At 61.9% G+C, this 13,998-nt stretch overlaps 1 protein-coding gene across 6 annotated transcripts in view; it reads left to right on the top strand.

Annotated features, from left to right (window-relative positions):
* Window positions 1-13,998, top strand: part of VAV2 (vav guanine nucleotide exchange factor 2) — a 167,944-nt gene that overhangs the window by 86,142 nt on the left and 67,804 nt on the right. For all 6 annotated transcript variants that reach the window (XM_064490738.1, XM_064490739.1, XM_064490741.1 and 3 more), the window contains exon 3: window positions 7,610-7,668. In XM_064490738.1, coding sequence (XP_064346808.1) covers window positions 7,610-7,668 — 59 coding nt within the window. The remainder of the gene's footprint in view (window positions 1-7,609; window positions 7,669-13,998) is intronic.

Raw genomic sequence — 13,998 nt, 5'->3', positions numbered from 1 at the left:
AGGCCGGAGGGGTGGGGCAGAGCCAGGACCCAGCCCGCATCTGTCCTGACCACCCCGCCTCGGGTAAGGTGGGGGCCGGGGGGGTGGCTGAGACAGACACTCAGCATCCTTGCTTTTGTGGGGCCTCCTTCATGGTTTAGGAGTCAGGCTCGGGCGTCCCCACCCCTAGCTGTGCGACCTCGCTCGTGTCCCCGTACGTCTCTGAGCTTCCCTTTTCTCAACTTGCAAAGGCGAGCCGCGCTGTCCCCGGGTGGGTGGCTGTGGAGACAGCGGGACCCTTGCACAGAGAGAGCCGAGGGCGTGTGCGATGCTGGCTGCCCTGGGGGCAGAGGGGTGCGAAGCTGCCGTCAGGGGCCCAGGAGCGAGCGGGGCTCGGGGATCCCTCCGTGTTGGCCTTCATCTGTTCATCTGTCTGTGCCCCAGATGTCACCACCACAGGGTACAGGGCTTGAAGATCAGGCTGCTAGTGCCTGAGGCTCAGGGTGGTCTCCTCCCCCTGCCTTTGAGGGTCCCACTGAGTGAGGGAGCGCAGCTGTGTTTGGGGTATTGTTTCAAATCTCACTGAAGCCCAGTTTCAGGGCAGGAAGGAGCACTGGGCCGATTCTGAGCGGGTCGTAGACTTTTTCAGCCTTTTTCTTTCCTCCTAAATCGCTTTCAAGCTCAGACCCTCCGTCCAAGTTCTGCCCCCTTCAAGGCTGTCACAGGTCGCCTGGCTCTGCTGAGTGGCATTTTTCATTCTGCCGTTTTGCTGTCTTGGGGTCTGGGGTCCAGCTCCCTCCGGTTTCTCTGCATCCTTTCGGCTCCCTCGAGGGAAAACCCCATCCATCAGGTACCGTGGCGCCGCCTTGCAGAAGGCGGTGGCTGAGAGGTGGCCGGTCCCCCAGTCACTTTTGTTTCCCGGCTTCTCCGTGAGGCAGAGCTTGAACCCGAGCTGGGGCTGCATGTGATTCATAATGAATCGTTCCTCGCCGGCCACTTGTCATTCCAAAGGCAACAGCGCAGGTTTTGTGACCTTATTCTCCGAGGTGAGAAGAGAAAAAAACCAAGGGCCACGCAGGCTGAGCTGGGGAAAGCAACGATTTGCTTCTAAACACGCAGCGGAGTTGGCTGCAGATTTCCCCGGCAGATAGGTGAGTTTCCGGGGCAACGTCTTTAAATGGGTTTGGTAATCTTCCCGTTTGGCTCGCGGAGCTGCCTGTGTGTGTTTCCCGATGCTGGTCCCGGCTGATAAGGACGTCTTCCTGGTCTGCGCTCTTCCTGCTAAATGATTGCTGATGAGGGCGGGGAGGCGGGGCTGGCGGACTCGCCCCCTTGCCCGCTGACGGGCAATTGGGCGCCTTGTCGCCAGCACCCAGGAGCCGGGCGCTTTCCAAGGCCGACTTGTATCCATCTCTGTTCTTCCCCGATCACTTCTGGCTGTTCTGAGGTTCCTGTTCCGAGCTGCAGTGCAGAGTGATGTGCTTTGTGGTGACAGCAAAGCTGCTGTGACGAGATCTGGGCTGTGAGGGCTTACACGGGAGATGGTGGATCCGTTCAAGGCGGTTCCCGGTGGGCAGAGTGCGTGTGTGTGTGGCCTCTGCTCCGTGCAGACCTTCTGGGGTCCAGGCTGATGGCAGCTCTGCCACCTTTAATGTAGGGCTTGTGAGCCCCGCCCTCCTCCAGGAGAGGGGAGGTTTCATGAGCCAGGCCCGCAAGTGGCCTGCTTGACGTCTGCTGCCATCCACTGGGTGGACCTCAGTAACCGCAGGGGAAGTGGGGCGATGTGATCCAGGCGGGGTGCGGGGTCCGTTGCGCGTTGCGGGCTCCCGCGTGGTGTGTGGCGCAGCGGACAGGAGCTCAGGGTGGGTAACGCACCGCCAGTTCCCGGGGCGGCCCTGACGGCTGGTGACCTGGGCACGTCCTTGCTCTCTCTCGCCCCGTGTCCGCGTCTCATAAGCGGAGAGCTGCGGGAGGAGCGACACGTGCAGAAATGACTGTCATGCTGGTCCCGGCTCTCAACACTTGGTCAGGGCTCAGTGAGCGGTAGCCCGTGTTCTGGTAATTAAGAAGCGGGGATCGCGAGGCAGGCCCCATCGGCACCTTTGCTGCTGCTGCTGCTGCTGTCTGTCCGTCTGCCCATCCGTTCATCCATTCGTCCACCCATCTGTCCATCCACCATCCACCCACCATTCACCCACCCATCTGCCTGTCTGTTCGTCTGTCCATCCACCTACTCACCCATATCCCGAGACGTTCTTTGAGCGTTCTAATTAAAGTCACTCTTTGACTTAAGCCCATCATAGAAATTTGGTGAGCTGTGAAGTGAGAAGAGGCAGCTCAGAGCCTGGTTTTGAAGGTCAAATGTGATGCCTGCCCCAGAAGAGCTTGGAAAAGCTGAACGTGGGACATGAAATGTGTCCATTGCCTGGGATGCCTGAGGCGCTCTGCATGGAGCCCCAGGAACCACGGCCTCTGCCCACCCTGTAGGGAAAGAGAGGGGTGTGGAGGCTGGAGGACATTTGTCACAGACCACCCCCCAAAGGTACAGTGGGGTGGGTAACGGAAGGTTCCCCTCTCAGAGTCACGGCTGACTGTGAGCTCGAGCACGTCCATGGGTCGTGGGCCTCGGATTCCCTGTCTGTAAAATGGGGCCACAATTGCAGTCCCACCCATCTCGTGGGAGGGAGCCTCCTGGGGCTCTTGGAGCTCTGAGATGGCGCTTATGGAGGGGCCAAGGGCCCCTGTATCTGGCCCTGTGTCTGTCACGTCCTGGCTACGCAGTGCCTGCACTTAGGAGGGTGCGTGAAACGCTTGTTAAGTGATTAGGTCAGGGAAGCTAAAATCATCTGTGTCCTCTATACTGAAACAGAGGTTTCACGAAATAATATTTAACTTACTTCTTTTCTCTGGTATTATTTGTCCTGTTGTATCTCATCCCTTCCCGTCCCGTCCCTTCCTGTCCCACTCCACCCTACTCCATCCAATCCCATCCCACCCCGTCCCTTCCCACCCCATCCCACCCCACCCCATCCCATCCCATCCCTTCCCACCCCACCCAGTCCCGTCCCATCCCATCCCATCCCACCTCACCCCACCCCATCCCCTTCTCATCCCATCCCACCCCACCCCACCCAACCCCACCCCATCCCACCCCATCCCATCCCTTCCCACCCCACCCAGTCCCGTCCCGTCCCATCCCATCCCACCTCACCCCACCCCATCCCCTTCTCATCCCATCCCTCCCCACCCCACCCCATCCCTTCCCACACCCACCCCATCCCATCTCATCCCATCCCACCCCACCCAACCCCATCGCACCCCATTCCGTCCCGTCCTGTCCCGTTCCGTCCCATCCCACCCCATCCCTTCCCATCCCCATCGCATCCCTTCCCAACCCTTCCCATTGCATCCCTTTTCTTCCCATCCCGTCTTACTTGATTGAAAAAAAATGCCATTAGGACCCTTTCTGAGTTAATGCCCCACCAGTGGGTCAGCTCCTGCAGTTTGCAAACTCTGCTCAGGAGAGGCAGGGGGTGAGCCCTCACCTGAGTTACAGCCCTTGCTGGGCAGGTGGCTGTCTGGTTGTGGCTGGGCCTCCCGCAGCCCAGGGACCTGAGCAGAGGAGGGTGGGCCGGGCCGGCAGCCCCGAGCTGCCTCCGCCCGCGGGGGCCAGCCCTGCACGGCTGCTGTCCAGCTGCTTCCTGCAGGTTTCAGCAGAGGCTCCAGCAAAGGGGCGGCGGGTGCAGAGCTGCCCAGAGGCCTTGGGCTGCCCTCCCTGCCTCCCCAGGAGACCCCCGAACGATGCTGCTTTTTAAAGTCAAGGATTCCCTCGCTCTCTGCCCCTCCACCCCTCCCTCCGCCTCTGGTCTCTGTCGTCCTGATCTTTAAATCTTAAATCCTAACAAGCACGTGAGCCTGGAGCTCGAAGCAGGCGCTTCCCGCTTCCTGTGTGTTTCGAGTAAGTGGGGTGGCGAGGCTGCGTCTGCTTGCTGCCCTGGTTGTGCAAAACCCCCTTCTGGGAGCTGTTCCAGCACCTGCTGCCACCGAGCCCCGCAGAGGCACACGGGAGAGGCAGCCTGCTCCCCGTGGCACAGGCGGGGGGCTGGGGGAGGCCGACTTCCTCCCAGGACTTCCTGGGCTCGTCCCACCCCCGCCCAGCAGGCCCCCGGCTGCAGCCCAGACCTGCTCTGGTCCCCAGCCCCACCCCCCGCACACAGCCTCTGCTGGGGCCCCTGGGGGCAGAGCCCCCGGAATCCGTCTGCACAGACCCGTGTCCCAGCGCAGGCTCATGCCAGCGGGGCCGGAAAGGGTGCGCTGCCGATGGCTGCGTCCAGCACGTGAGGGATGAAGTGGAAAGAGGCCACCTGTGGCCACCTCGGAGAGCTTTCCCAGGACAAGGAGGGGCTTTGAACGTGAACAAGACAGTCGAGCGTGAGGAGAAGCCGGGCGCCCTGTCTTGAGGCCGAGTCGCCCGGCCTCTGTCCAAGGCTTTGCGGTGGGCCTGGGGGTCTGCCTGCCAGAGCCCCTCCCATGCCTGTGAGGACGCTGGTTGGCCGCTGGCGTCTCGGCGTCTCCTGAATGCAGACCGGGTGGAGAGTCGCGGGGTCAGCGCAGGCCAAGACCGCGATCCAGGGTGCAGACCCCACACCCCGGCCTCCCGGCCTCTGTTCCTTGCTCCTTCCCCGAGTATTAAAGGAGATGCAACATTAAAGGACATGGTCGAGGCGGGGGTGGAGCTGAGGGGACGGCGCAGACAGCCGTGGGTTTAGGGAGCTGGCTGTGCACGTTTCTGCCCCAGCGGGACTGGTCCCCGAAGGCGCACACCTTTCTCCCGGTGCTCCCCTGCCCGGCCCTGCACACACGTTCCTTTGCTTGCCCGGCGCTGAGGCAGCCTGGGCCCCGGCGGGTCTCTGAGCCGCTCGTGTGTGGAGGGAGGAGGGGGCAGGGCGGGGGAGGAGGAGCAGGTGCGGGTGTCTTTTCACTCATTGTCAGGGATGCGGGAGAAGTGGAGATAAAAAGTGGGAAAATGTCATCCTTTGACATTTGCGCTGTCAGCGGGGTGGGCAGGGCCGGGGGCTGGAAGGGTTTTGATCATCACTGGAGAGAGACGTCTCCCGGGAAGCCCAGCTCCTCTGTGTCCTGGGGGTGGGGCAACCCCCCACCAGAGGCGCCTTGGGGAGGTGCTTCACCCCCCTGCAGGGAGCCGCACTGCTCCCCAATGTTTCATGGGGGCCACCACCCCTCGTCTGACCCACACAACTCTTCGGGCCCCACGTCTGCTCCCAGCAGCCCCTGCCCTGGGGCTTGGGTCGCCGGAGTGGGGTTCCCCGTGCTCAGCCCCAGAGTCTCCATCCCTGCAGACACCAGCCGGGAGGAGACGTGCAGCCCAGGTGGCGTGACGGACAGGCGCGTCTGGCAGAGCTGGGGCGGCCGTCCCCGTGGAAGGAGCTGCCCCTGTGTGGCGTGGGAACCCGGAGCGGAGCCCTTCACGAACCGCCAGTGACAGGTTGTGGACTGGAGTGAAGCAGCAGAGAGTCAGGGCTGAGGCTGGAGAAGCTGCTCTGTCCGCTGGGACCAGGGGCGCCTAGACCTGTCTCCTGACCTTGCTCGCTCACTGCAGCAGCCCCTCTCTGTCCTGGGCTCCACCGGTGCGAAACTCAGCCTTGGCACTGAGTCCAGGTCGGCAAACAGGTCTCGTCCCCGGTGCCAGTGCTGCCCAGTGGCTGGTGCCTTGTGCGGACTCTGCAGGTAGGCTTCCAAGCCCGTGTCTGGCTCGTTGGGGAGGAGCGTGGCGGTTGATTGGTGATGTCTGCCACAGGAGGCACAGGAGACGGTTGGCTCGTGTGCTTTCCAGTTGCCAAACCCTTCAGCCCCAACGTTTCTAGCGTTCTGTCCAATAACTAGAAGGCTGTAAAGCAGTATTGCTTTAATTTTTGTCCTTCCTAAATATTTAGAGCCCTTAAAAGCCAAGAATAATGGCAGAAGTCAAGTTACTCATTATTTATGAAAGGCCTCTTGGAGCACTCAAGTATGGGCGCCCTGGCTGGGCAGCTGCACAATAAGCTGATTGAGTCTCGTCTGAGAAAACACAGGAGAACCGTGTCATTCCTTGGATTCATAGCTTCCGCGAGTCCCGGCCCCTGGAACAGAGCCCCCCAGAAGACAGCACGCAGCCCTCGTTGTCGTGGCTGAGTCCGCGTCCCGCCAGCTGAGGAAGGGCCCCTCCGTGCTGCTTGGGGTTTTCTGCTCCCCCTTTGAAAACCTCTCTGTCAGGAGAGTAGGCTGAAAGAAGCCTGGCCCTGTGTCCCGGGCGGGGGTTTGGGGCAAGCGTCCTGGCCTCAGTTGCCTGTTCCCTGCACGCGCACATGATCCTGTCCTTGGAGGGGTGTGAGGCTTCGCCAGGACGGTGCGCGTCCAAGGCCCGTCGGGCTCAGTTCCTGGGACACTCGGTGCCCAGCAGAGGGTGGCGACGAACTTAGCAAGTGGTCATCGTGGGCCGCGTTCGTGTTCCCTGTCCTCGGACATGCATGCGCACACACACAAAGATGAACTCCTGCACGCACAGCGGACTCTCAAAGTCCAGGCTGGCCCCTGTCTCCGCGGTGGGTGGGGTCAGGCCCGGCGGGCGCCCCGTCCCTCCTGGAGTGAGTCTCATTCAGCCTCCCGCATGCGCGTGCGTGTGGTGCTCCAGGATCCGTCGCCGCCCTCGCCTCTTCCCGGGTCCCAGCAGCTGTCCGTGGAGCCTCCTCCCTGCGTGCCGCCTGTCCTTTTGAAGATCTGTGGGTGGCTGCGTTGAGGCTTCTGAGGCTGGCAGACAGACGGGTCCTGTGTGACTGGGGGAGGCTGGACACGGGGCTGCAGAAGTGGGAAAGGCCACTGCTCCTCCCTGAGCCCCCCAAGGCTGCCAGTCCGGGGAGGGCCTGCTGGGATCCGCCATGCAGCCTGAACGTGGGGTTTTCTGTTTTCCTTCTATACCCTGACCCCCCCCCAGGGAGCCAAGCTTCTGATTAAATGGTCACCCAGGGAGAGGAGGGCCTGGAAGAGCAGGGAGCCCTGCACTCAGATGTTTGCATCTACACTGTGCGCAAGCTGCTGTGTGACGTGGGGAAGTCACTTGGCCTCTCTAGGCCTCTGTTTCCTCATCTCTGAAATGGATCCGCACCTGCCGTGAACAGAGGTGGTCATTAATCATACGGGAACTTCCAGAGCAGCAGCCTGGGATGGACGCTTCGCAGTGTGATGTCTGCTGACATGCTCGTGGCCCTGGGGAGGCAGACCCTTTACTGGATGAGAACAAGGCTCGGCAGGGGCTTAATGGCAGGTGTGGGGGGATGGCAGAAGGGGGCGTGAGCCCCGCCTGCTCCCCTCCGGGGCCCTGCACCGGGAGTGCTGCAGCCCTCAGCAAATATTAGGGTGCCATGACGACACGGCCACAATGACATGTTCTGCACAACAAACACAAAACTGGTGTCTAGCCAGAAGCATCTTACACTGTGGGTTGTTTTTTAACCGGAGATGAAAAGTGTTCGGTGAACTGTTTCCCAATGTCTACGATACACTGCGTTACGGTTTTATGATGACTTTCGGGTTTCTTGCGATATTACAGCAGCATCTTTTCGTCTCCCCCCAGGTCATCTCCGCGGTGTCCAGACTCTCACTTCACAACTTGGCCCAGAACAAAGGCATCAGGTGAGCTTCGCGGAGCGCGCTGCCGCGTGCGGGCCCTCCGGTCACCCCCAGTCAGAGTGGGGCTTGGCGCAGAGACGCTGCCTGTGTCTCAGCCCTGGGCGTGATGGGTTGTCTGTCCAGTGGCCTGCTGGCGGCGGCTGGAGGGGGCGGGGGGAGGCAGAGGCTTGCGTTCACACCAGGGAGAGCTCGCGAGCGTGTTACTGAGGCTGCAGGACCTCTTTCCATTTAGGTAACAAGATCAGCCAGTTAGTCCTTCCGCAGATCGTTGCGACCTGAATGCACTCTCCGCGCTCAGAGCCGGGCTTGGCCTCCAAGGAAGGGGCCGAGTTTGTCTGTCCCGTTGGGCGGGGCCGGGGGCCGCCTGCTCAGGGCTGCAGGCCCCCCGGCAGGAATCTCCCTGCTCTCTGTTTCAGTCCCACTTGAATTTTCTAGCAAAGTTCAGCCTCAGAGAATCCCGCGGCCCCCAGGTGTCTGCCCTCTTGTCCCTGACAGTCCCCGGAGGGGGGGGGGGAGCGAGGCGGGCAGCCCTCGCCGTGGACCAGCCGTTGTGGACTCTGACCTGCAGAGCTGGGGTCCGGGAGACCAGGTTCCAGATGGGGTGGGGACAAGCACAGGACCCGCCCGTCCTGATGTCTCTGGGGGATGTGGGTCAGCAGGGTGGGGCTGAGAAGCCCAGGAGGGCGGAAGGGACTCCTCCTGGGGGCGGGGTGGGTGCGAGCGCCCTTGCGAGGTTGGTGGAACTGCGGAGGGGGCTTCGCTCTGCTGCTGTCCTGCGGGGCGCGGCCCAGAGACAGGCTCCCGCTGCCCCGTGGCACAACGTGATTGAACAATCTCTCCTTGTCCACGGTTCAGGCGAGGTTTTCACAGGTGATTTAACATCCTGGGCGCCACCGTCGCTGACACAAAACGCTCCTGGGCCCTCCGTGTGCGGGCGTTCCGCGGCGTTGTCAGTCCGCAAAAGGGGCTGCTTCAGCTGCTCTTCTGTTTTGGAAGCCCACAGACGAAGCCCGCAGCCCTGAAGAAGCCCCTCCGCGTTTCTTCTCCAGCTGGATGGGAGCCCAACGTGCTCCTTTAAAAAATGACCATTTTCACAACCCTTGCTCTGTGCATAACGAGCTGACTTTCCACAAAAGCCCCAGTCACACTGCTCAGAGGCTGAGGAACGGGGGACTTAACCTAAGAGCCCCAGCCTGGTGCCGGCGGTGGGGGCGGGGCGGGCGGCGGTCGGGGCGGTTCCTGCCGGGCCGTCCAGCCCAGTGTGTGCGGATGCGAGTCCTTGTCGCAGCCGTAACCGGCCACCCAGACTGAGGGGTGTCCTGTTGGGGGTCATCACAGCCCTAGGAAGGAAGAGATGGCAAAGGGCGAGACCGTCTCTGTGACAAGCTGAAAGGTGAGGCTAGGGTGCCCCCAGCCCACGGGGGTCTCGGCAGGATGCTCTTGGCGCCTCTGTCTCTTCTCCTCCAGGCTGGGGAGGCTCCCCGGGCCACTCCAGGCTGCTGTGAGCCTGCGCAGTGCAACGTGATAGTGCAGGACCCCACACTCTGTAAATGTCCACGGGCAGCTGGCTGGGTGGTGGGCTGAAAGGTGGACCCCCCCAAAAAGATATGTCCACCTCCTAACTTCTGGACCCAGTGACAGGGAGGAGGTTCTCTGTGGATAAAGATTTTATAGATGTAATTGCATTTGTAATTTTAAGTCTGAGGAAGATGTGCAGACAGAGCTGAGGTCGGAGTGATGTGGCCGCAAGCCGAGGAATGCGGGTCATCTTAGAAGATGTGAAAGGCAAGGGACAGACCCTCCCCGGGGCCGCCGGAAGGCACCCGCCTTGGAGCCCACAAGACGCATTTCAGACTCCGACCTGGGGCAAAGGGGAGAACCGAACGCTGACCTTGGCGGCACTAAGGTTGTGTCCTGTCCACACTGGCCACCAGGAGGTGCTCCCGGGCAGCACTGTGGAGCCTTTGAAACTGCTCCACGGTCCAGGGCCCGCAGCATCCTTCCCCTACACCGGAGTGGTTACCCCCTGCAGCTGAGCCTGGGCACCGTCTGTGAGCGGGGCTGTCGGAAGGCCTGAGGGAAGAAGCGGGCTCCGTGCCTGACAGGCGGTGGCCGGTAGACTTTGACTGAGCCCGTCTACACCACAGACACCAGGAAGGCCACGTCCTCTCAATCCGTCACCCGCCCCTGAACAGAATTTCGAAGGAACGCTGTGGGCGCATCTCTCTGCTGCTTCCACTGCGGGCACGAGGGCCAGAAAGAGACACATTTGTTTAAAAATATCTTAACTGGCTAGTTCGTGCCGGGCAGCGGGGAGCTAGCTCTTGCTGGAGATGGCCAGGAGAGGCCGGAGGCCCGCCGGGCCGGGGCTGAGCGGCCGGCTCGGGCTCCCACGGGGGGCAGGGGGCATTCACTAGACAAAACGCAGCTGGATTTCTGTCTTTGCCCCACACCCTGACCTTCGGCGGCCTTGTCGGCTGGACTGGGCTGTGCTGTCAGTTTGCCCACAGAGAACAGGCGTCCGGCTGAGCTCGGCTGAGCTAATGGGGTTTTGTCATTGTCCCCTCCACAACTGCTCCGTTCCATCCACACAGCCCCCCTCACCTGCCCGCACGTCCTTTTGTCCGTCCAGCCAACCAGCTGTGTGTCTGGCCATCCATCCGTCCACCCGTCTGTCCGTCCACCCACCATCTTTCCACTTGTCTGTCCACCTCCCCCACCTGTGCTCCACCCATCTGTCCTGCGGCCTTTCCATCCGTGCCCTGTCCTGCCATCCCCCCTCCCTCTGTTCTCTTCCACGTGAATGTCGGTCGGTGGGTCTCCACACGGTGCTGCTGTGAGTGGTCCAGGTCACGGCCTCCATGGCCTGGCAGAGATCAGTTGGGCCCGTCTGCTCCCCGGCATGGAGTCGGCCCTCGGCAGTGTGTTGTGGGGGCAGGCGTGCACCTGGCAGTGACCTGGCCGGCTCGGGGGGGGGGATGCCGGGTCCGGCCCCCCCCCCCGGGCTCCATGGCCCCCCCGGTACAGCGGGGCCACTGTTGTGGCTCCTTCCCTGGGTGGCTGTCAGGATTCAGAAGGTGGCGTCTGCACCATTGTCAGCACAGCTCTGCCCTCAGTGGGTCCGGCGCTGAGGGATGGGGGACGAGGAGGAGCTGCCTCTCTGGGTCTCAGCGTCCTCGTCCACGTTGGGGGGGGGTTCTGCCTGCACTCGCCTGGAGGCTGTGAGGGCGGAGGCAGGCTGTGTGTGTTTCCCGATTCCAATGCCGCAGTGGAGGGAGTGTCTGGCAGCGCCCCAGCCGCGTGCAGTGCACACAGAGCTGTTGGGGGCTGTGTGCATCCGGGGCACCTGTCTGCTCCAGTTTACAGCTCACGAGGGTCACACCAGCCCCCCGGGACTCCTCCGGTGGCTCCGGGGACCCAAGTTCGGAATCCTGGTGGGAGAGATGCCATGTGCCATGTGCCATGTGGGCTGGTCCATCCTCCCTGACGGGTGTCCCTGTGCCAAGACAAGAGGATCAGCTGTTGCTTGAGTAAGTTCCTGGAGCGTGAGCTGCCTCCTGGTCGAAAATACGGGGGGGTTGAGACCTGGCTCGGGGTGCTGAGAACCCAGCCTTTCAGACCTTTGTGCGCTCCCACACCTGCCCCCCTCAGCACTTCACCCATGAGGAGACTGGGGCCTGAGCCAGTGGTGCCTGGGCCCAGGATTTGTCAGTTCATTCACTCACTCATTTCCTCATTCATTCACTCATTCATTCATTCTGTCCACGCCTGGGGACGCTGGCCCCCGGGCCAGGCGCTAAAACAGGGGGAACTGGCCACTGTCAGGTGGGGAGATGGACACTGGACCCCGGTCACTGGCAGGTGAGTGCAGGGCAGGGTGCAGGGACAGGAGGAGAACACGGAGGCGCAGGGTTAAGGGCTGGCCTGAGGCACTCGGGTCTGGGCTGCCGGTGTGATTTTCAGCAAGCTTCTTAGCCCTGAGCCTGTTTCCTGGTCTCTGAAGGGGAGGCTCCCTTGGCCATGGTCAGCGCCCATGGTCAGAGCCCGTGGTCAGAGCCCAGGGCCAGGGCAGAGCGGCTGGAGCACGGTTCTCAAAGCGAGGTCTGAGGACACTGCCTCCCATGGAGCCTCAGGTGAGCCCGTGGTTGGGGGTGTAGCCGGTGAGCAGTGACCCCAAGAAGATGTGCCCCGAACTTGTGAATATGAGCTTTTTGGGAAAAAGTCTTTGCAGATGTGATTAAACTTAAGATCTTGCCCTGTCGGCCTTAAATCCAATGGCCAGTGTCCTTCTTTGTAAGAGACACACAGAGAGGAGACCCAGGGACAGAGGAGGGACAAGGAGGCAGGGCAGAGGCTGGAGCGAGGCTGCCAAGCCCAGGACTGTCTGGGGCCACCAGGAGCTGGGAGAGGCCGGAGGGCTTCTCCTCTCCAGCCCCCTGTGGCCCTGCCCGCACCTCGATTTAGGAGTTCTGGCCTCCAGCACTGAGAGAATGAATTTTGGTTGTTTCAAGCCCCAAGTTTTGCTGGGCAGCGGGCTCTGGGAGAGACCAGGCAGGGGTCCTTCAGCCTCTAGCCCCTGCCGGCCTGGGACCTAAATACCCAGAAGGCAGCCAGCAGCTGGCAGGGAGGGTTGGGGTTCGGAGACCCCCTCCAGAGAGCAGGGATGGGAGAGTGGGCTTCCAAGGATGGTGGTGTCCTCATTGGCGGGTGCCCTGTCCCCAGGACATTCAGTGATGGAGGTGCTGAGAGTTTCCACATGCACCGGAGCCACGGCCCCCTCCAGGCCGGCCCTTCCCCCAGGGAGCAGGACGGCTTCACTCTGTAACAAGCAAAGCAATCAAAGGCTGCCTCTTCAGCAAATACCACATTAAACATTTATCGGGCAGCTGTGTAATATTATCGGCTCGTTTTCAGAGACCAAGGAGGAGGTCTTGTCATGTTTTGCAGTGGGATTTATACATACATGGAAGGGATGTGAGCTCATTAAGAATGCTCTGGAACAGAAGGTGACGTCCCGTGCGGCCGGAGGTGTGGGGGGTGTGGCCGCGAGGCTGGTCGCTAGCCAGGTCCCAGCCCAGCCCTGGGGCCAGGTCAGCCGTGCTCTGTGCAGCCCTGAGCTCTGCCGCACTGTGGCCGGTGGGGAGGGACCGGCCCAAGGCTCAGCCTGGCAGGAGGCTGCCGAGCCGGTGAATCAGAAACACCGCGAGATTCGGCGTTGTCTGCTAAGGCTCTCAGGTGCTTTGGGTCCATCCAGCTACGAAGTGTGAAGACGGTGCTTGGACAAGCCTGAGACTTGCTCATCTCATGGTCGGAAGAGGGTCTTTGCTAGTAAAGGGACAGTCCCCCGCAGTGTCACTTGGGTTGCCCGTCTCTCCCTGGTTCTCTGTCGCGTCCCTCCTCTGCACCCATGCTTGTTGTCGGGGTGGACCGGGCCCCTCAGTGCCAGCCAGTAGCCCGTCTCTTTTTATTTATTCATTTATTTAGTTTTTAATTCTTTTTAAGTCTCAGGAACCCGCCTTCTAGCTCATGGGGCACCAGTCCCCAGTCCTGTCCCCGGTCGTGCCCCCGGCGGCCCCGCCAGGAAGTGATCACAGTCCTGACTCTTCGGTCTTCCGCCTCTTTACTGTCTCATAAAGTTACGTCACACGGTGATTAACTTACCTTTCACGCGTAGCTCTGCTTGGTCCCCGACGCCCAGACCTCCAACGCAGAGTCACGGGCTTAAGCAGCCCCTGGCAGTAGCTGGGTTCACCGCTGTCACGTGACCAGTCGGGGCGTGGGGTTGAGGGCTGTGTCCTGTGTGGCTCCGTCGGCCTTTCTAGAGCTGCCTCTCCTCCTGTGTCCCCCCACCCCCATCACAGCAGCAGCGACAGGCGTGAGGCCACGTCCGTCCCTTGGAGGGGCTCACTGGTGCTCACCTGGACCCTGGGAATCAGGGTTTCAGCCCCACTTTGCAGAGGAGGTGGAGGCCCCGGACGGCACCTCTCGCCCAGGGTGGCCCACGTGGTGGGGGTGGAACCGGGATTCCATCCTCCCATCTCCCAGCGGGAGTCCGAGGTCCCGGGGCCTGGGTCCAGCACTGACGGGCGCAGATCTGCCGCCCCCGGTGTCTCTGGGCCCCTCCTAGCCTCAGTCCCTGGCAGAGCTGACTCTGGGGGCGGCCGAGGCTCTGTTTTCTCAGTGCGGTCACTGGTGGGGGGACTGAGGCAGGCCCTTCCCCACCCAGCGCTGAAGGTCCCGGCCCTCCACGATGCAGGGCCACTCATGGCGGAGGCGCTGTTCTGGCCTTGGCCCCATCTCCGGTGGGCTTGGTGGCTTCGGGAGGCTGGGTGC

Source organism: Camelus dromedarius, chromosome 10, assembly GCF_036321535.1.
Source record: "Camelus dromedarius isolate mCamDro1 chromosome 10, mCamDro1.pat, whole genome shotgun sequence".
In the NCBI taxonomy this organism is placed as follows: Eukaryota; Metazoa; Chordata; class Mammalia; order Artiodactyla; family Camelidae; genus Camelus; species Camelus dromedarius.
The sequence above is the reverse complement of the archived record's forward strand: the minus strand, read 5'-3'. Positions and strand labels throughout refer to the sequence as shown.